This window comes from Canis lupus, chromosome 6 (genome assembly GCF_048164855.1).
Source record: "Canis lupus baileyi chromosome 6, mCanLup2.hap1, whole genome shotgun sequence".
Taxonomy (NCBI): Eukaryota; Metazoa; Chordata; class Mammalia; order Carnivora; family Canidae; genus Canis; species Canis lupus.
The window spans coordinates 6458695-6478769 of record NC_132843.1 but is presented as its reverse complement, the minus strand read 5'-3'; the positions used below and the strand labels follow the sequence as shown (position 1 = coordinate 6478769).

Genomic DNA, 20075 nt, shown 5'->3' with positions numbered 1-20075 from the left:
ACCCTCATTGATTTGGGCACACGGTAACATGAAAACTACCCTCGAAAAGCTTACATAAAAACAAATGTGGGTTTGGTGACTCCTGTGTCTTACAACTCTCTGAAACTTCCACAATAAGCTCCTTCCATCAGCCTGTGCCCCACAAAGGGTCTTCATCTGAGAATGCTGGTTGCCTGAGCAGTAGAACACTCACAATTATGTACATTTCAGAAGAATTGAATTATTCATCTCCAGGATGACAGCCTCAGGAAAGCACACTTCCTAGTCTTCCATGAACACTACACTAGCTCTTTCTAGCAGGGATGCCACTCTGCTAGAATCAACTCTGGCATGGGCATCAGGGGCCCTGGGCTCTAGCCTAGCTCTGTCCATTACCAGCTTTGTTTCTCAAGCAAATCTCAGCCCGTTTTCTCATCTGTGAAATGGGAAGAAAAATACTGTCCTATCTGCTTTATGTGATTATATGTGGATGATTCCCAGAGCTGAGGAGCCGTTGGCTGAGAAAGTAACCATGAACGATGCTAAATATTGTGTGAATTAAAGTCTGACTAATAATAAAGAGCCAACTGTGTCCTGCCACCAAAGACCGCTAGGTGGGAAGGGGTGTCCCAGCTCTGCTCGTTGTGGGTCCAATCTCCTCTGCCCACTGTAGCCCTTTCTCATTTTTCCCTGGCAGTTTCCTGATCCTATCTAAGCATGGCTCTGGCTTAACACGGCAGCCCTGTTCTCTGGGATAGCTGCTTGAGGATAGCTGCTGCTTCCTTCCCATATGGTCATCACACAAGGCATGTCACATGTCGCCTTGTTTAGCTAAACTCTGATAAAATGTTGCTTAACACTGGGGCATTGATAATTTTCCCCGTTGCCTGCTGTCTACACGCATGGCATCACGTGGCTTTGGAAACCAGCAGCTTTGGAGAGAGAAACCTAGTTGGTTGAATCAAACTGAGTGTTGTGGGAAGATACACCTCCAGAAGAGGTAGATTAGCAGAGCTAGCTGGTGCCATGTGACGACTTGGGGTCACTGCACAATGTAGGTCAGAAGGGAATGTCAGATCTTCAGGCTAATTTCCCCCATTCTGTGAACAAGAAAATGGAGGTCTGAGAGTGAGGTGGCTCTCCAGGAAACCCCTCGGGAGGTTTGGTGGATGAGTGGTCTAGAACAGTCTTCTTGCGCCTGCTTCAGCCCTCTCCCCACCTTGCCATGAGGAGCGCTGCTCAGAAGAGCTCCGTCTCCTTGAGGTCACTCAGGTCACTGACTACACATCTGGCTCTCTTGCCATGGTATGTTGCTTCCTTTGAACATCTGTTCGATTTCCTTTAATCTTACAGAGCTTGATGAGAAAATTTTAAAACTCATGGTGAAAGGCAAGCATAATTTCCTAAAAGGAATAGTATTAATCAAGACTTAGACATCTTGTGTTCTGACTTCTTTATCCTCTAAGGCATTTCACACGGAAGACTCTCAATTACGTATGCAAACACATTATATTTTAAAATATTTTTTAAAAGATAAAACATATCCTAGGACCACTTTGATAGCTCTGTAGTTCTTCCTTTCATGAGAGGAGACCAACATAGATCCCTCATAGAGTCACAGTCTTAGAGGACCTGCTCTGTCCCTGTGGAGCATGTCCCCTGCTTAGTTTGATCTTTCAGTACTACGGTGAGTTAAAGAACTGTACAATGGACAATGCTAGAGGCAGAACTCTTAGAAGTCTTAATGAAAACATCCATGGATCCATTGGCCACAACTTTCCTGTGAGGCTATCATGGAAAACTATGCACAGAGCTCCGGTCAGTGAGCAGAGCAGCCTGACCCAGACGCTGCTCCTGGTGAAGATTCCCACATGGACCCGACAGCACAGAGCACCACCATAACTGCAGGAAAGGTACACTTGGTCACTTGGATCTAGAATGAGGCCAAGACTGAAGCCAACATGCCTCAAGCAGTGCTCTTCCTTCCTCTAACATTGTCCTTGAAATTAACTAATTGTTGGTGCAAGCCAATTACTACTACACATGTGTGAATTTCCCTTAGCTCTGTCCTTAGTTTCTTGGGGTCGGGAGCTGATAGGACACCTAGTATCAATAGCTTAAAAGAGGGAAAAAAAACTTGCTGTGTTTAAGCTGGAGTTTTTAAAAAGCATCAATTTCTCAAGTTCCATGTGTGAGATGCCTTCTATGCTTTTTTACCTTATAGATTTTCATATTTGGAGTAAGAGGAGAGACGATGTCTTGTTATTTTGGGATATATGGACATTTGGGCTGGATTAAACCACTACTTCCAGTACTAGTACCACTAGCAGCGATAGCACCAAGAAGGAGAGAAGGAAAAGCCACATTGTAACACTCCAGAATTTCAGGAGATGACAAATCTGTGCAACAGAAGGCCTACTGCTCAGATAGTGTATATGCTAATCTTAGGAAGAGAGAGGATGATCCACACCCAGCACTCTTGAAACAGTTATAGGCAGAAAAAGCTGACGTCAGAATGCACTAATACCCACTAACCCATTAAATGCAAGTGTACCAAAATTAGCAGCTCGGGGAAGGGGGGGGGAACAAAACAGACTTCAGAAGGACAGATATTTCTGGTGCCTATTCATCTCAGTAGATGTTAACTAGATTCTCCTACCATGCACCAGATTTCTTCCCTGACTTTGCTCCCTATGGCTTTTGACAGATCTGCTAAGAGATTCTAACTTGTTAAAAGAGAGCAGTGCATAGAATGTGCAGCTTGGAATGTGCAGGGCACCTTAAAAATAGTCCTGAATGAGAAGTGGCCAAGCATGGGCACTGGTCACATTTCAGACTAAATGAAACCAAACCTGTGCCCAGAGGATTGAGTTTCTAGATCAGAAATCTCAAAGAGCTCTCTTCCCTAGCTCCTCCTTTGATCCCTTAATCAACAATGCACATGAAGCATTTGTGACTCCTCATGCCCCAGCTGTGAATATAGCAGCCACGATAAAATGACGTGGGGTTTTATGCCAAGTATGTGGACACATGTGTTGATCTCATATATGGCTTTTGGAAGAAGCAGTAACAAAACTGGCCAGAACAAAATGGAACTCACCAGAAAATGAAGTCCTGGAGATAGAAGTAGAATAGAATCCTACTATTTAAGTAGCATTGTTTATAGGGACTATAATGAAAAACATCCCTGTTTTTGCTTGGAGATAATGCAGGTATCTTCTTAAGTGTGGAAAGTGATCTATAAGCCACTCTCTCTGAAGATGTCCAGGAAATTAGCATTGTCAGTTGGTGTAGGACCCAACTGCGGGGAAAGCATGGGCAGTGGCTTTCAGAACACTGCCAGGGAAGGTGGTTGTGACGTCAAGGTTGATACATCTCCACAGCCTTGGGATCAAGTTAAGGATGGTATTTGTTTCAATAGACTGACTTCGAAGAGAGGTCAATTTGTTTGATGTATAACCAGAATCTTAGGTAAGTGGGCAAGGGATGGTTTTTAGAAGCAACACTTTGGGAACTTGGTGATGAAGGGAAGACTTTATTTTCTAGAGGAGATCGATGTGTCATGGGAACACTTTCTCCCCATGGATGTGGTTGGATGCAGTTATATGACAGTAGAATAATTCTGAACTGAAACTTTGACCATAGCCTGTTTGTATTTTGTTTTTTGTAACACTGGAGTGACGGCATCCCAGCTAGGAACAGTTACTTGTCTGCAGGAGTTTTAAAATTCCATTAGCAAAAATGGGCAATAAAGGAAAGTAAAGCTTCTAGTAGATGAGGAGGCTCTAACAGTTCTTGTTGTTAACCAGTCTCCACAGATGATGCGGAGCCACTGTAGGTAAATTTGATGCTTCAGGTGAACAACTTCACAGGACTTAAGTGGTCCTTTTCTGTGACCCTTCAGATGTGGTTCTAACAGAGGGACACATTTTTAAATCAAACAATGCTGAAGTATGAGACTCATTTATTTGTTTAAAATAAAAACAGTTTATGCACATTATTTATTAAAACCAAACTACCTCATTTGGTTTAATATATAGAAACTAAATTAACAGATCTTTGGTTTTCATGTAAGAAAGTCTTCCTGAGGATACTTTTTTCAGTGTCTATTCATATGGAGCCTTGGGTTAGTATCAGATGCATCAAAATATGGAAGATTTTTATATCTTAAATGTACAGACTAATGAATACCTAAAAAGTAAAGCTGGGAAGAGAGTAGCCTAGGTCACCTGAAGACACTCCTGTGCAAAATACCTAAACCTCCAGAAAGGACACCCCAGGAGGGCGAGGATTTGGGGGCAGTTCTACATCCTCCTAAATCCCCAGTACAGTGATGAGTACTATAGGTGCTCAATAAATACTTGTTGAATCAAGTGCTGCATAAAATATAAAATGTCCTTTTAAATATGTAGCTGGATTCCCCCAAAATTTAGGAAAATCTTCAGGAGTTGGAATTAATTTCAGAAGTGAACATCAGAGCAGCAGAATCTGTGCTTTAGGTAAGCAGGTTAGGGGGATGGTTGCCAGAATTGATAGCCCAGAGCCTTGTTATTAATAGCTGCACAGGGACAGAGCCTTGGGCCCAACACAGAGAGAACAATGATCCAGAGCCCCCAAGGGCTGCACACTGTGTAGGTCTCACCCGGAGAGACATCTGCCTGCTGGTAGAGGGAAGCTTGTCTACCAACATGAAGTCTCCCCCGCATAATCATACTGACAGCTTCACCAGCATCGGCTTTGAACTGATGTCACCTGGTGGTCCTAGGAGTCCCCAAGTCCTAGGAGTCCCCAGCTGATGTCACCTAGGAGTCCCCAAGAAAGGAAAGTTCATGTTCTGTCACTGGCTGCTGCAATCGCAAACCCCATCTGGAGGTACATTCTCAATCCACATTACATACAAGATCACACCTAACTCCCCACTGAAGATGAACTCACGATCCAAAACTGCAAACACGCAAGCCAAAAATAAGGACCTGGAGTGACAGGTGATGGCCAACAGCAGGATGCAACTCCAAGACAGACCTTCAGATTCTAGAGTATCAGATAGAGACTACAAAGTAAATGTGTTCACAAGTACGGAAGGCAAGCCAACAAGAGAAAAGATTAAGTCATTGCTGTAAAGGACCATACATGTTAAAAAAACAGTAAAATAGTTCTCTTAAAAATAAGAAATTAGTCACTGGAGTAAAGAAATGCTTCTTTTCAGAGAGAACTGGAAGCCTGGCTCAGTAGATAAAAGTCTATAGTAATTGTCCCTAATAATGAGCAACTCAAAGAGGCAAGAACGTCCTCAGTAGTTCTTGATTTCTTGAAAGTAGGATGAGCTTAAATTTCTAGCTTTCAAAAATTTTATCAGAAGTTGGTGAATCCCCAGTGTCTCTGATTTTCTGTCTCCATCCTTCCTGTGACCTCCTGGTCATCCCTTGGGCTAAAGGAAGAGATCTGCTCTTTCCTCCCCCACCAACATTTCCTGTTCTTGGGGCATGATTTTCAGTCATGACAACCTAAGTCACATCCGATTAGGATGGGTGAACAGTATCCTCCGTGAGAAAGAACAGATGAGCTCATCAGAATGAACCGATAGGATGACATCTATTTTTATTGTGACAATCACTCTGGTCCCTGGGTTTATGAACCCCTATCCTCAACTAGCATAAACAAGTGGGTGAAACATCATGCTTTGATTTTAACAATGCCCGAGATTTTTAATATAACTGTTTCCATTTCTTAGAAAATACACTTTATTAAAAAAATAGTAGCTCTGACTTCTCTATCATTACCATTTGGACATAAAAGGCACAAAAGACAGGCTTTTACTAATAGGTAGACTTTACCAATAAAGGGCATTAAAACAATATTTCTTTAACTATTTTTGAACTAACATGTAATAAGCAGATCTTTGTGCAGTACCTCTTAAGCTGTGCATGCAACTGAAAGGATGTTTCTAGTCCCTGAAGGCACCCCACCCCTACTTATCCTGAGTGCCCAGGGCAGGACTGCCCAGAGGAAACAAATACACTCTCTATGGGGCAGGAAAATCTCTACTAAGAAAGCCTATGAGCAAATTAATGCCTCAACCTGGAATGAATTGAATGGGCAATGAATCTCAGAGATGACTGGTGTGAGCTGGCCATTCTCAACTTGATCATAATCACCAGCTCTGACCACCCCAGCATTTGAAAAAGCTGTCCAGCAGCTGCTGTGGTAGCAGGGCCACCTCTGGTGCACCCTGGTTCCCTTCTCTCAGCCTGGGTGGTGGGGACTGTGGTAGTCCACGTTCGGGTGACAGGCAACCACTACGCACCTGTCTCCCAGGTGAGAGACGAGGGCGGCCGGGGTTGCCCATCACAGATGACCCCAGAGCCCAGGGCAGGACCTCAGGGGAGCTGCCGCAGACTCACTCCACTGCTGCGGTGCCCGCACGTACTGTGTCGTCCGTGTGTGTTCCTGGCTTGTCCAGATGTCTGTCCTGCGTCTTCACGTCAGGCAGAGTTCTCGCCTCCACTAAACCCCTTCCTTTATCCCACCGATCAGCTCAGGGGCCCCCCTGTTTTACCTGAACAGAGTGTATCGCTAGAGGAGCTGCAGGGTCAGCTTGCGCAGGCGACCAGACTGCATCAAGAGGAGACAGAGAAATTTACAAACAAGATTCGGAAGGTAAATATGTAACACAATTTCAGCACGGCCAGGGCAGGGCTCTGACCGTGGAGCCCCTTGGAGGCACATGACAGGATGTATTTGCAAGAGAGCTGTCTATTGCACACAGGCTCCTGGACTCCCGGGCTCCCAGGGCTGGAGGATCATCCAGTTGAGCTGCCCCGCCAACATCTCACAAAGAGAACTGTCCACCTTCCTCCTCTAAACCATGCTTTTCAGTATTGACATTGTGGTCTTGGGAAGTTCTTCCTAACATCTAACCCATTGTTTTCCTGCAGCCATAGCCAGCAAATATAGGCCTTAATTAAGGACCTGGACAGGGAAGTGTGTCCATAACTTTTGTTGTCCTGCAGATTTGTAAACTTGCTCAATGTTAGCTAAATTTTCTGATAGGAAATAACAACTCACCCTAAATGGTGGTCTTCAGAAAACTGCCATTAATTGAACTGCAGCCTTGTTAACTTTTCTAGCTTATCTTAGAATAACCTGTTGCTGGCCAATTACCCATTATCTGTTAAATCCTTTCCCAGAGTTGCTAGGAGAAGGGATTGGTAGACACAGGCACTCATTTCCTAAATAATTTAACTTTTTTTCCTGCACCAAAAATCATGTTAAAGAAGTGAGTTTATCCCTGCAGATGCTAATAGCAAAATGGCAAGGTCCCAGGTGTGTCTATACTTGAATTTAGGATAAAAGGAGTGTGTTGGAGATTGGGCTGCAAACCTTGTTTGGAGGGGGTGAGAGGTCATCCTGGCTTGTTCAGAGGCAAATGGTCCGGTCCGTGTCCCCTGACGTGTCCCAAGGGAAGAGGACCAACTCTTGGGCCTTGGGAAGTGCTTAGAGTCATGGAACAGGAGGAGGCAACCAGGGCAGTGGGGAAGTCAGAGCCAGGCAGGAAGGAACATTTCCAGGAGGCTGCAAATGAGAGGGCGAGAGAACATCCCTTCCCAGGGCTGCGCCTCCATCGACTAAGACTCCAGTGTCTCTGGCCTACCTGCCATGAGCTAGGCGCTCACTCTTCACATCTTGAGTTAGCTTCCTTTTGCTACCAAGAAAACTGAAGCCTTCCTAGTCAGTGGATGACCTGACGTAATTCCGCAAGTAAATTGCAAATGCTGATTTCCAAAATGGTATGTTACCCCCTCTCCCCAGTCATCCTGCTCTTGTGCCCACAGGGATAGGAACACATGGTGGGACTTTGAGAGCTGCCAAGATGATGAATTAAAATCACCACTATTTTGTGTTATCTGAGCTTGAAGTGAAAAAAAAAAAAAAAAAAGATCTGGTATTATGACAGTGGCACACAAGTGTCTGTGCAGACCCGGGACCTTCCCAGAGCTACCTCTCACTCTTCACTGGTGTTCACATGTAGGGCGTATTGGTATTGACCTCAGGCAGCCATAGTCACATCCTCATGGTTTCTGAGCCCTAATCCAGTACTTTGGGAAAACAAGACAAAACAAAACTCAACGCCTTGGGTTTTGGCCAAGAGAGAGTGTTGAATTAGGAATTAGGAGAGGACAGCTGATAACTACAGGCTGGCATTCAAACCCCTTTTTTGAGGGGGTCTGTGGAACAGAAAGCTGTCATCCTGTCACTTTAGCTACTATAGATATTATTCTTGTGCCCTTATCTGTGCAATAAGATTTTATTCACACCCCTTTGCTTAGTCATTGTGGACATAATCATTGTTTATTGCTTGGAAGCGTGCCTGTACCGACCTTGAAAAGCAGGAACTTAACATAGAAATGGAAAACACTGCTTTTTCAGCATGCTGTATTTCCCTAAGAGTTACTTGTAGCTAATAGGACTGTGAAGTCCTAAGTGTGGAAGGAGGTTCTCAACTTACTTTCCTATTTGTCCACCATATGAGGCAGAGGGCCTTGTGTCCAGGAAAACCCTACTGCCCCCACCCCCTGCCCCGACCTGCCTCTGTCCCACTCTCTGTGGGCCCCTCCATCAGCTTGCTCCTGGGAGCTGTGTGCACCAGTAAGCTCAGGAAGCCAAGGGGAAGAGTTTCCACTTAGCGCCCCCCCACCACCTTACAATTATAGTGTGTCTTTTGCAAACCCACAGACAGAGGGCAAATGGAATCTGCATGGAAGTCAGCTGTAAGCCATATATCCGAGAATCAATTTTCCTGAAGAAGTTTAGAGGCGTCCCAAAACACCACAAGAGACTTGACATTGAGAACTTATTAGAACACCTTAGTTTGAAATAATGTTTGCTTCTGAATCAGAAAAGCCTTGAGGTTTTCTAAAAAGTAAGTACACATCTCAGGGAGTTTGCTGAACTTTAAGGGCCTCTATGTTTCATGTCCCAGGTGCAAAATGATAAAGATTGAGTAGCATTTTGCAAAGACTTGTTTTGGGTGGCAAATCAGAAGAGCTGCTATCACGCTGTCTCTCTTTCCCCTCAAGATGGAGGAGGAGCACCTGTACGCCTTGAGGTGGAAAGAACTGGAAATGCACAGCCTGGCTTTGCAGAACACCCTCCATGAGCAAACCTGGAGTGATGAGAGGAACCTGATGCAGCAGGAGCTCCGGTCTATGAAGCAGAACATTTTCCTTTTCTACGTCAAACTCAGATGGCTGCTGAGGCACTGGCGACAAGGGAAGCAGATGGAGGAAGAAGGCGAGGATTTCACTGAGGTACCTGCCCCATCCCTGCCCCTGGAGAGTTCAGTTTATTTGCATCACTTCTGTTCTTGACCACTAGGCTCTGCTGTCCCTCTGCACCCTACACACAAAGTCATGTTCTGTTCACATTCTTTCCTCAAGTCCAGTCTGGGCAAGGGAAGTGCCACAGGTTGTCCAGTTCTATATCAGACCAAGAATTCTGTGCTGTGACTTCGGCCTCGTCTTCAGAGTCCTGGTCTCTGACTCCACTATGCGGCAAGGATGTGCGGCATTTCTTCTGTTGCTATGAACTCTTCTGTTGCTATGACCTGTGAACTCCTGAAAGTTGTCACCCTGAGGTCCTGTCAGTCTCTCATGCTGCCTTGCTGGTTTGTCAAACCTAGTTCTAAATCTTTCTCTCTTCTCTCCATTTCAGTTTTGTTCTTCAGTGCTAGAGCCCTTCCTGCCCATGCAGTTTGCTAAGGGTCTTCTCTGCTAGGTTCCAGATGGGTCAGAGTTTTGCCACCTCTGGAATTTGCATCTGTGCTCCTTCTTATGCCTCCATTCCCAGATTCATCACAGAACCAGAACAGAGTCATTTGCTTTCTGATTGATTCTCATTGATTCAGTCAATGTGACCCCTAGCTCTGCAAGCTGCTTTGGGCCTTGCCTTCCAACCTCCTGCCGGGTGTGTTCTGGACATCCACACACCTGGCTCCTTTGTCAGCTACTTCAAGGCATCATAAACGCTGGCTTCCTTTTAGCTCCCAAGGACCTGTCTGCTTTCCACTGTATGTAATGTTAAGTCGTCCTTTGAAGGGGAAGATACATTGATTCTCTTTCTTCAGGGAGGAAGGAAAGTCTTCCAAAATTAATTCAGCCTGCTTCCAAATAGCCATGACATAGAAAACCATCATTAAGCCAAGCCTAGATGTGATTATAAAGTCTCCTGCTGATCAGTACTTTGGAGTTCCTCTTCCTCTAGCTTATAAAACCATAACTATAATCAATAATTATAAATCATAAGATGTTTCATTATCAAATTAACTCACAAATGATAAGATTAGAAGTAAGATTAGAAAATCTTTTCTTCTAATCTTTTCACAGTTACGTACCCACTGTGTGCTATTTAAGTGAAGAAGTTGGCCAGCAAGTGCAATGGGCTAAATGGGCATATTTGGAAAACGGCTGAGAAGTCAAGACTTGATAAGCTAGAAAGTGGAGAATTACCCTCTAATAATAAAAACCAGGCTGTACAGCAAAGGATTTGGGTGGAGGTGAGATCGTTGTCTCCTGCTGTTTTCAGAGCGAGCATCCAGAGACCCTCCCCAGGCTTGGTGAGCTTGGAGTGCAGGGGGACCCGAAGGGGGACGGCCCAGACCAAGATGACAACGGTCCGGGCTGCGGCTTTCCGCTGGGAGAGCATCCTCCACACTCCCCTGTGCAGATTGGTGACCATGGATCGAGACTACAGCCTACACATGGGAGACAGCTCCACAGGCAGGTGAGTGCCGAGGTCCCACACCTGGGTGAGGACACTCCTGGTCTACGTCTGCGTTGTCATTTTATGTGCTGGTGTTCCACAGAGCAGAAAAACTCTGACTGCCTATAGTTGTTAGTTGCTGTATTTGTGCTGGAAATCATATCATTAAGACTTGATTTCAGTGTCAGCCCATGAGTTCATCTGGCTTACATGCATAAATAAGGAGCATAGTAGGATCAGATCAATTGGAGATTGGGACAGGTATCGGCAGCATCACCAGTTTGGCAACATAATGCATAAGAAGGAAAGAAAAAGTATTTTTATTTTAATTCTAAACATGCATAAAGTGTTTTAGGTTCTTTGGGGCCACCTGAAGTAAAAATATTTGATGACACTTAAAAAAATCAAAGCGTATATAGAGATGGGATTTCAGTGTATAATATGAGATAATCATTAACATTGCCAAAGCCCACGTTTATTTATTAATTATTAAGCAGATAGCCGCTGCTTACTAAACCAAAAGATACTATTGATGCCACCCAGATTTTTGCGCTTCTCTACAAAACAGCAGCTGTGTTGGGTTTGGGGTGCTGAGACCCTAGGAGGGACCCAGTGTTAAAGCTTCCTTGCTCCCAGACCTTCTGGTCTGAGTCCTTTCTGACCTTATGTTGCTTCTTTGAGGGTGCTGTAGGGCAGACCCGGAGGCCCCAAGCCCTAAGCCATTGGCTCTGGGGTGACGGGCAGGACCGGGTGGCCCTAAAGCACACAGTTAGCCCGGGTGTGGCCATGGCCACTCAACCGCAGACATTTCTGGGCACTCCCTGTGTGCTGGACGCCACAACTGTGGCTCCTCCCTCAGCCCAGAGCCTCAGAGGGTCAAGTGGTAGAGGGCTGTCATCCGAACTGTGGCTCAGATCCAAAGGAGAAAAGTCATGATGTCTGAGCACAGGGCCCAGAGGATATGTGTATTCCCCCCCACCCCGCCTGCTTTCTCTTTGCAAACAAATCAGGTTTTCACAACTGAAGAGTTGTTTTCTATGCACACCCATCCACCCTGCATTTTCCCTGAATAATATGACTCAAGAAAGAGGTTATACTTTCAAATGGATGTTTAATTACAGTTATTAGGAAGTTTGTCATTGTGCCAGTGTCCCTGGGGAGATTTTGGCTCCTAGAAGGAGTTTTCCAGCAATTGATCTAGTTAGAAAATAAAATGCTACTTCACAAATAATCCTCTAAAGCATACCATTTTTATTATTTTTAAAAGAGATGTCAGTTCTATAAAAGATCTGCGATTAACTCAAATAGCTTTCACTGATTGCCACTCAGCCCTAAACCTGCTGCATCTGAGGTCATGTGTTGGGTGTTTCCCACGCATGTGTCCAGATGCATGGGAAAAGGGGAAAAATGTAACACATCTGGTTTTCTAAACAATTCTCATGGAAAATGTTACCCTGGGGGTGGAAAATAATGTAAAGTCACTCAGCTGGAACCTCCCATTCAGTATATTTTAATGTCATCTCTCTTTGCCTCCTCCTTCCAAAGCTGATGTTTTTACTGTCCCCCTCAAAAGTAGAGATGGAGCTGTGACTTCCCACTTTGCACAATATGCAGTAGAGGCACATGGGGTGCCTGCAGGGTATGGTGGGGACGGGTAGAATCATGCCTGTCATGGCCCCATCCATCCGTCTGTAGGAGTTAAATGCACAACGCTGTCCATCAGAAGACAGGAGATTAATGAGCTCTACTGTACGACAGCTGCTTGCCTGGGAGTGAACATTCTCAGTTAGCAGATTTGCCTTGCCCTTTCGTGGCATGGGTATTAGCGAGGCAGCCTGCCTGCAAGAGCAAGAACACGTGTCCCTGAGAGCCGCACCCTTTTCAGAAACTCTGAGAACCTGCCAAGGTGATAAGCAGAATGGGCAACGTGGCCTACCTCCTTTCCCAAGGTGAAATTGGCAAGTGACACAATTTCCCAGGCCTTGGTCTTTGCCCTGTGTCCTGGTGAACATTGGCACAGCTGAACACAGTTGATGGCAAAATGTATCCCATCCAGAGAGATTTAAAAAAAAAATGTACTCGTATCAAGTCGTCCTTGGAAATAGTTCATAAAAAATTATCAGGTTGGAAAATGTTCGGCTCTGTGAATGTGCCCTATTGACTGATTTTTAGTTACAGAACCAGCGATCTAGCCATAGCAACCCAATTGTCCTCGAGAACAGAAAGCACTTTCAGTTTGCCCAGCCTTCTGGAAGAGCTGGTAAATATGCAAAAGCTTACTGTATAGTTTTCAGTGAGCTCCAGGATGCTGGCCACTTACATTAAGCTTTTGAGACCTAAGGCTACATATGCATTTTATGCTTTCTAGTAATTCCTGAAATCAAGATTTATTTTGTTTTGTTTTTTGTTTTTTGAAATCAAGATTTTTTTAAAAGATTTTATTCATTTATTCATGAGAGACACAGGAGAGAGAGAGAGATAGAGAGGCAGAGACACAGGCAGAGGGAGAAGCAGGCTCCATGCACGGAGCCTGACGTGGGACTCGATCCTGGGTCTCCAGGATCACACCCTGGGCTGAAGACAGTGCTAAACTGCTGAGCCACCTGGGCTGCCCTGAAATCAAGATTTTTAATGCAAGGTGACTATAGTGCCAGGATTATGGTCCTGGGTCTCCACCAGCTAATAATCTGTATATTGGATTAATTTACTCAAAGAGAAGTTACTTTTTCACCCAGGGATGTGACACAATATTCTTTATTAAAGCACCTGTGTACATATATAGGACCTAATTTAAAATTCAGAGCAAGAGGGACACCTAGGTGGCTCAGTGGTTGAGTGTCTGCCCTTGGCTCATGTCATGATTCTGGGATCAAGTCCCACATCGGGCTCCCCGCAGGAAGCCTGCTTCTCCCTCTGCCTGTGTCTCTGCCTCTCTCTCTCTCTCTCTCTCTCTCTCTCTCATGAATAAATAAAATCTTAAAAATAAAATCCAGAGTAAGAGCTAATGAAATTATGTTTCATGTTACTCTGCAACTACAGCTGGTCACTAAAGAGTCTCCACAGGACCCAGCTCTAGGACCGAGTAGAGTCTGTTCCTTTGGACCTTTGTCACTCATACATCCAGGACTCATCTAGAGCTTATGGCCTTCAGAAGCTCCCCTCAGTAAAAGTCAGCCTCTCTCCCATAGAGTGCCTTTGGCTCCCTAGGCCTCCCAGATGTCAACTCACCTTGGTGCCCACGCTTTTGCTTTGCCCAAGATGCGGAAGCTTTCAAAAAGAGCACTTCTGCCAGACAAGGCCTATACATCAGAAATGTGATCCCCTGACCTTTTCTTTTCTCCTCTTGAGCCTGGATCACTTTTACCTTCAATTTTGTATGTTGTATCATGATTTATTCTTCAGACTCTACAGCTTTATAACCTCACCTAGAAGACAGGCAACTCTCCATAAAAGGAACCAGATCAGAGCTTATAGTTATGAAACATTTTCTGTTTGCTGTGTGTTTGTGTTTATTCTGTTACCACACAAATAGCAAGGGCATAGGAGTGAAGAGCCACAAGTACTAGGAGGCTACTCAGGAAAGGGGTCTCTCTACCTCCCAGCGTCAGCCATGGTCAGCAGTTTATGACCTGCTTTTCTGAGTGTGTAACAAACCCTAAACCTCGCACACAAGTGATTTATTCCCATCCGGTCACTTGATTTTCACCACACCTGCTCTGATTTCTTTGAATCCTTTGGCTGATAACTTGGGATTATAACTTACTAAATATATGTCCATCACTTCTTTCACAAACCCACATTTATTCTTGGAAAGCTTTCTGAAAATTATGGCGATCTGCTGTCTGGAGCCCACATGCCCCCAATCACCTGGCGTATTCCCAGCTAGAGGACAAATGATTTTCGTACATAAATGAATCTCTCGTCTCCCTCCATCAGGGATTTTCATGGTCAGTTTTCAGTGACTCATTCTCTTTTATCTGTGGGAGGATAGTAGTTTTAGAAAAGAATCTTAAAATTAACCTGAGTGGAACACTGACAGTAAGAATGGTAAGTGGCTTATTTATTAAGATATTGCTGGATGTGTTACTGTCTGATCTCACAGTAAAGGACTTGTCTTGGGACTCTTGCTGGTGGAGGAGTTACTTTATTGAATAGGATGTGAGGTCCCCCTCTTTATAAGTATGAAATAGAAACTATGCCTGTGTTGGGGGTCAGGGACAGCTACCATAGCGTTCTAGAACTCCTGGCTAGCCTACATGAATAGGAATTAGAGGTTGTCTGGCTTTCTGTGGGTTAACCCACAGCAGCTGGTCAATATACAATATACAAGCAAAGTGGTTGATGGTAGTTTAGCTCTTTCTCAGAACTATGAAACACATTATCTTATAAATCTTAGGCAAGAATGATTTTATCAAATAGCTGGCATTGCATCACAAATATCTTGGTGTGTTACCTTTCCCAGAAACTTCCTTTTCACTTTCTATTAATAATATTTATTGTATATTTGAGTAGCAGTCTTACTGGCTGAAGCCCAGCCTTGAACCTTTTATAAAGTTTAACATTTTATAGCACTGTCAAGCTCCTGATCCCAATTTTGGGATTATTTTAAGCACCCAAGAGAGATGAGCTTGGAAGGGCTGAAATGCTCTTAGCCTGAGGAAAAGGGAATGGTGAGGCCATTTTATCCGGCTTCTTTGCAAGAAGACCAACCAGCTGATCTTGGAGAGGTTGAAAAATTGGTCTTCTTAATTGAAATTGGCCTGTATTTAACAGATATATAAACTAAAAGGTTGCATAATTGGGCCCCTGGCACAGAAGGTTCAGAAAGCTCTGTGTCCAAGACTTTAACCCAAAGACCTCTAAATGGCCCAGAGAATCTTCATTCCATTCTTAACTTGATTAGGCTCATCTTTTTACCCAAAATATTACCCAGCAATGGCCCTCACAGGGAGAAAAAGTAAGGCAAGTAATTTTTAGGCATTCTTTCAGGATGGCTCACTAATATTATTTCCATTGATATTGGGGGGGGGATTTGTTTCCAGAGTTTAGATGGCTTCTTTTAAGGCAAAATTAAAAAAATAATAATAAAACAAAATAAAACAGAACCTGGGTAGAGTATAATGCCCGAATTTAGAGATCTTGGCTTGTTTTGTCCAGCCTTGATGGGACAGACCCAGACTGCAGCCCATGCTCTGTACTTCTCAGCAGGAGACCCTATCTATGCTATGTTGCTGCATGCCCTAATTCCTCCTCTGTAACACAGGAAATGGAATAGTATGTGCCCAGGATTGATGGGAGATGCAAGTAAGGTTGTGTAGTTGAGTGATTGGCACACCTGATCTAACACACCCTCTGTTAGAAACAATTAGTATTACTTTTCATTACTGGGCTTTTTGTATGCAAAAAAGTTTAGAAGCATCATGCCCAGCTGAGTCTTCAGACATTTTTATTTGCACATCAGACCTTGGTGTTTTATACCAATGGCAGAGAACTAGTCTGGCTTCTTGCCATGTCACATGCCGTTCCTGGGTGATTATATAACAAGTACCAATAATATCGATTCTGTGGACTCCCTTGCTTCCTTTGGCCACCTTTATCCCAAAGCAAGTTTTGAACTCATTCCAGGATGATTAATATTATACTGGGATAATGGCACATTATGTTGATGATTCTGATGCAAATGTGCATGAAAACATTACGGCTTAATTTTATTTAATCTGATATTTCCTAATGCCAGAAAGTACTTACTTCCAGAGGAACCAAAATTTCAGTCTGCAAAAGACTGTTATGTGAATTCCTGCTTTAGAGGACCACAAATCTCCTAAGGTTATCTGAGCAATTTGGTGTGGGGCTAAGAACCCCTCAGGCTGACTACATTCACAAAGTGGGATTTGTAGGGAGGTATTAATCACATACAAGAACTGATGACATGGTTTTCTGCTTTTTCTTCAGCGAGAATTACATGACTACTCAGACTAGATCAAAATATTCCCATTACTTTATGCTTAAAATACTTTGAATTAAAAAGTAGTGATGTTTTAAAATTTTTAAATCCAAAGATGAAAATACCAAGTAAATCAACTATAAAATATAGTTTTTCAAACAAATTCTGTACTCAAAGAGATGTGTATTTCTGAAAAGATTTTTGCAGCACTTCTTCTCACTCACCTCCACTTATATAATTTTTAAATACTTTTGGTGTGGAGTTGAAAGAAAATGTTCTGCATTAATTACAGTTGTACACATATCCTGAGCACCTCTTTGAGTGCAGTGGTAACTTACTTTTATTCGGGTGGTTGGAAGGAACGTGTAGCAGTTTTAGAAGGTTCTCTAGCTGCTGAATCTTGCAAATGCTAACTGGATTATACTCTAACTGGCTTTAGTCTCAGAGCTAGTAAAGTAAAAATTGGTGATTAAGGGGAAGAACACCCAAAAAGCAATAAATGTTAACAAATAGGCCTTTCTACCACATATAATATTATAACTCCAGACAAATTACAGGGAAAACTGGGGAATTTTCAGGAATAAATCTGCTCGTGTTAAGGAGTTTCTCTTTTCTAATTCAACTTTATTTAAATCCAAATATAGGGCTAGCCAAAGAATCTTAAATTCTTCCCAAGTGTGGCTGTCCACTTTTATCTACATGCAGGTGTGTTTAGGGGATTCATGAGATGGTTTTAGGAGCGTGACAGGCCCTCCACATGGTGGAAGAGAGCTGGAGGCACTGTCCTACTGCCCTTGGCATGAGAGGTTTATCAAGCAGAGGGGAGTCTCTCTGAGAGCAAGGGGCTCTGTGTTCCCAAAGTTGAGACATTCTGATTCCAGCAGGACTGGGAGTGCTTTGATTCTCCCTGCCTTGTAAATGCACCAACCAAGATTGTCCTGGGATCAGGGCAGCTGGGAGCTCATGATGCACTTTCAGTGTTTTCCATCAGATTGGAAGAGATGAGCTCGTGGGGCTTTTATCATCGAGGTACCATAACTGGTTCAGTATTTAATTCACTTGGATGAACCTTTCTGAAAGCATGCCCATGCTGAGACGTACTAAGATAGTAATTGTGGTTTTGAAATGGGCTTTCAAAGGGCAGGATGAATTTTAGAAAATATAAAATCTTTTACATTAGGTATAAGCAGATCAGTGATAGAAATCCCTTTTTCATTTATCTGACCTCTTTGCATACTTCACATGAGCTGAGCATTGTGTGAGACACTGGAAATACAGGAGCGGGTCAGTTTGCATCTGTCCCCCATGCACTCACGCAGTGATGGAGTGGCCCCAGGCAGCACAGGAAATCAAGCAGGTGTGTGGTTATTTGTGCTGTTGGTACAGCAGAAAGGAGGGGCATGGTGATTCCATCTCAGGACCGTGAGGAAGCCCTCATGAACAACTCAAGCACTTACATTTGGCTTTGATTAAAGCTCACAGTGCCCTTTGCCCTGTGGCCATACTTACCCATCCAAGTCAGAGTATGACCATCCAATGTTTATAAGAGACACAGAGTGTTTATTCCCTTCTGGTTCGATGGCTGGTATCAAAATGACAGCATCGATAGGTGTTTATGTCTTGCCAGATCTGCATCCCCAAGCATAGCTTTGGATGTATGAAGTCATGTGGGGCATTCTGGTAGCCCTGGTTTCTGGGTTCCCGGTGCCCTCCTGCAGCTACCTCCTTCCTGCTTCTGGCCCAAGTGCCGGACCCCCTCCTCCTATCCCACCAGGCCCTGAGGGGTCTCAGCATCGGAGTCCAAGTGCTGGCAACATAGGAACCCCCGCCCCCCGGCTCCATCCCACTAACTGCAGACTTTTCACTTGTTCTGCACCCATTATGATGGCACCTTGCGCACAACCCAGCACCACCTTGACGCCCTGAAGAATACCCTTGCATGAGTGGCACAGCCAACCCTGTGTTTCCTCCCGCAGGTGGTGGAAAACCAGCAGCTGTTCAGTGCACTCAAGAGCCTGCTGGAGGACCTGCGCGCCGAGCTGCGGGAGGACGAGCATGCACGGCGGCGGCTGCAGCAGCAGTACGCCAGCGACAAGGCCGCCTGGGACGTGGAGTGGGCTGCACTTACCTGCCGCCTGGAACAGGTGCCTGCCTGCGGGGTCTGTCCTGGGTCTCCCCAGCTCCTCCTCTGCCATCTGGGCCAGGTGGGGAGAAGGCACAGTTCCTCAGATCCATGGCGATCTTTACAGTTCCTCAGATCCTCCAGGGGGAAAGTGGGGTGCCTTTGTCTCCTTAAAATTCCCAGCCTTGGGGTGCCTGGGGGGCTCAGCCGGTTAAGTGTCTGACTCTTGATCTTAGCTCAGGTCTTGATCTCAGGGTCATGAGTTCAAGTCCTGTGCTGGAGCCTACTTAGAACACACTCACACAACTTCCCAGCCTTTCCAAGGCACCTCCTTCTCTCCTATTCACTGTCCCAAGTGTGAAACACAGTCTCCACTGAGCACCTTTTGACAGTAGCATTTATTTTCCCATTCTGCTTGAACAAGTCTGTATTTAGCCCCCTCAAAGGACAGTCAGGGTGAAGTGGTGATCAGAACACATGGACTTAGTTCAGATAGATGCAAAGAAAATGCAGATTGTGACTTCAGTTATCTTTGGAAAAGGAAAACATTTAGATTCCTTTAGATTTCTCCAAACACTGAAAAGAGTTTGTAGGCCTTCCACTACATGCCCGAGAAGTCTGATCAGTTTCCAAGTCTTTATTTCCCCAGGAGGAAATGGAGGCCCAGAGGAAGTGGCTGATCTCAGATCATGGAGACTTTAGTGCTCGAGTGGAAAGAACGGAGTACTGCCTCCACCCTCCCAATAGACCAGAGCCTCCTTGGAAATTTTAGGCCATGGCCATGGTTGTAAGGCCAGACGTAGCCAGAAACATTCTTTTCTAAGTGTTTTCTCCCTGGAAACCCTTAAAAGCAGGATCACCTCCTGCCTTGAGTCTCCCTGGAAACCCCTAAAATCAGTATCACCTCCTCCCCTCAGATTGTTTCTCCAGGTTTCTTTCAGCCCCTTGATCATGATGGGAGGAAAAGTCTGTACATCCTTGATCATCGACTTTCTAAGCCTTATTTTGAGGCAAATCCTAAAGTAATTAAAATTTTATATGAATTGGCTAGAAAAGAAAAGAGAAAAGAAATTGCCCAGAAAGGAGACATCTTCCAAATGGCCTTGATAAAAGCTGAAAGTGTCTGTCATGCCAAAAGAAAACAGCTCCCTTGGTACTCATAGGTTCAACTGCATTGCCAGCTGGGCAGGGGGAGCAGTGGATTCAGACTTATAGTCCCAGGTAGAGTAGAGACATTGTCTTCTCTGCAGAGGAAGCAGCAAAGCGTAGCAA

General features: G+C 44.5%; 1 protein-coding gene across 10 annotated transcripts in view; it reads left to right on the top strand.

Annotated features, from left to right (window-relative positions):
- The window catches only part of MTCL1 (microtubule crosslinking factor 1), a 128566-nt gene that overhangs the window by 84179 nt on the left and 24312 nt on the right, over positions 1 to 20075 (top strand). For 4 of the 10 annotated variants that reach the window (XR_012032288.1, XR_012032287.1, XM_072828750.1 and 1 more), the window contains exons 8-11: positions 6514 to 6636; positions 9057 to 9287; positions 10561 to 10758; positions 18658 to 18885. Coding sequence is in view for 8 of the 10 variants with exons in the window: in XM_072828750.1 (XP_072684851.1) it covers positions 6514 to 6636; positions 9057 to 9287; positions 10561 to 10758; positions 18658 to 18885 (780 nt within the window). In the remaining 2 variants the exon portion in view is untranslated. The remainder of the gene's footprint in view (positions 1 to 6513; positions 6637 to 9056; positions 9288 to 10560; positions 10759 to 18657; positions 18886 to 20075) is intronic. The other 6 variants (XM_072828745.1, XM_072828747.1, XM_072828746.1 and 3 more) reach the window with 4 other exon arrangements.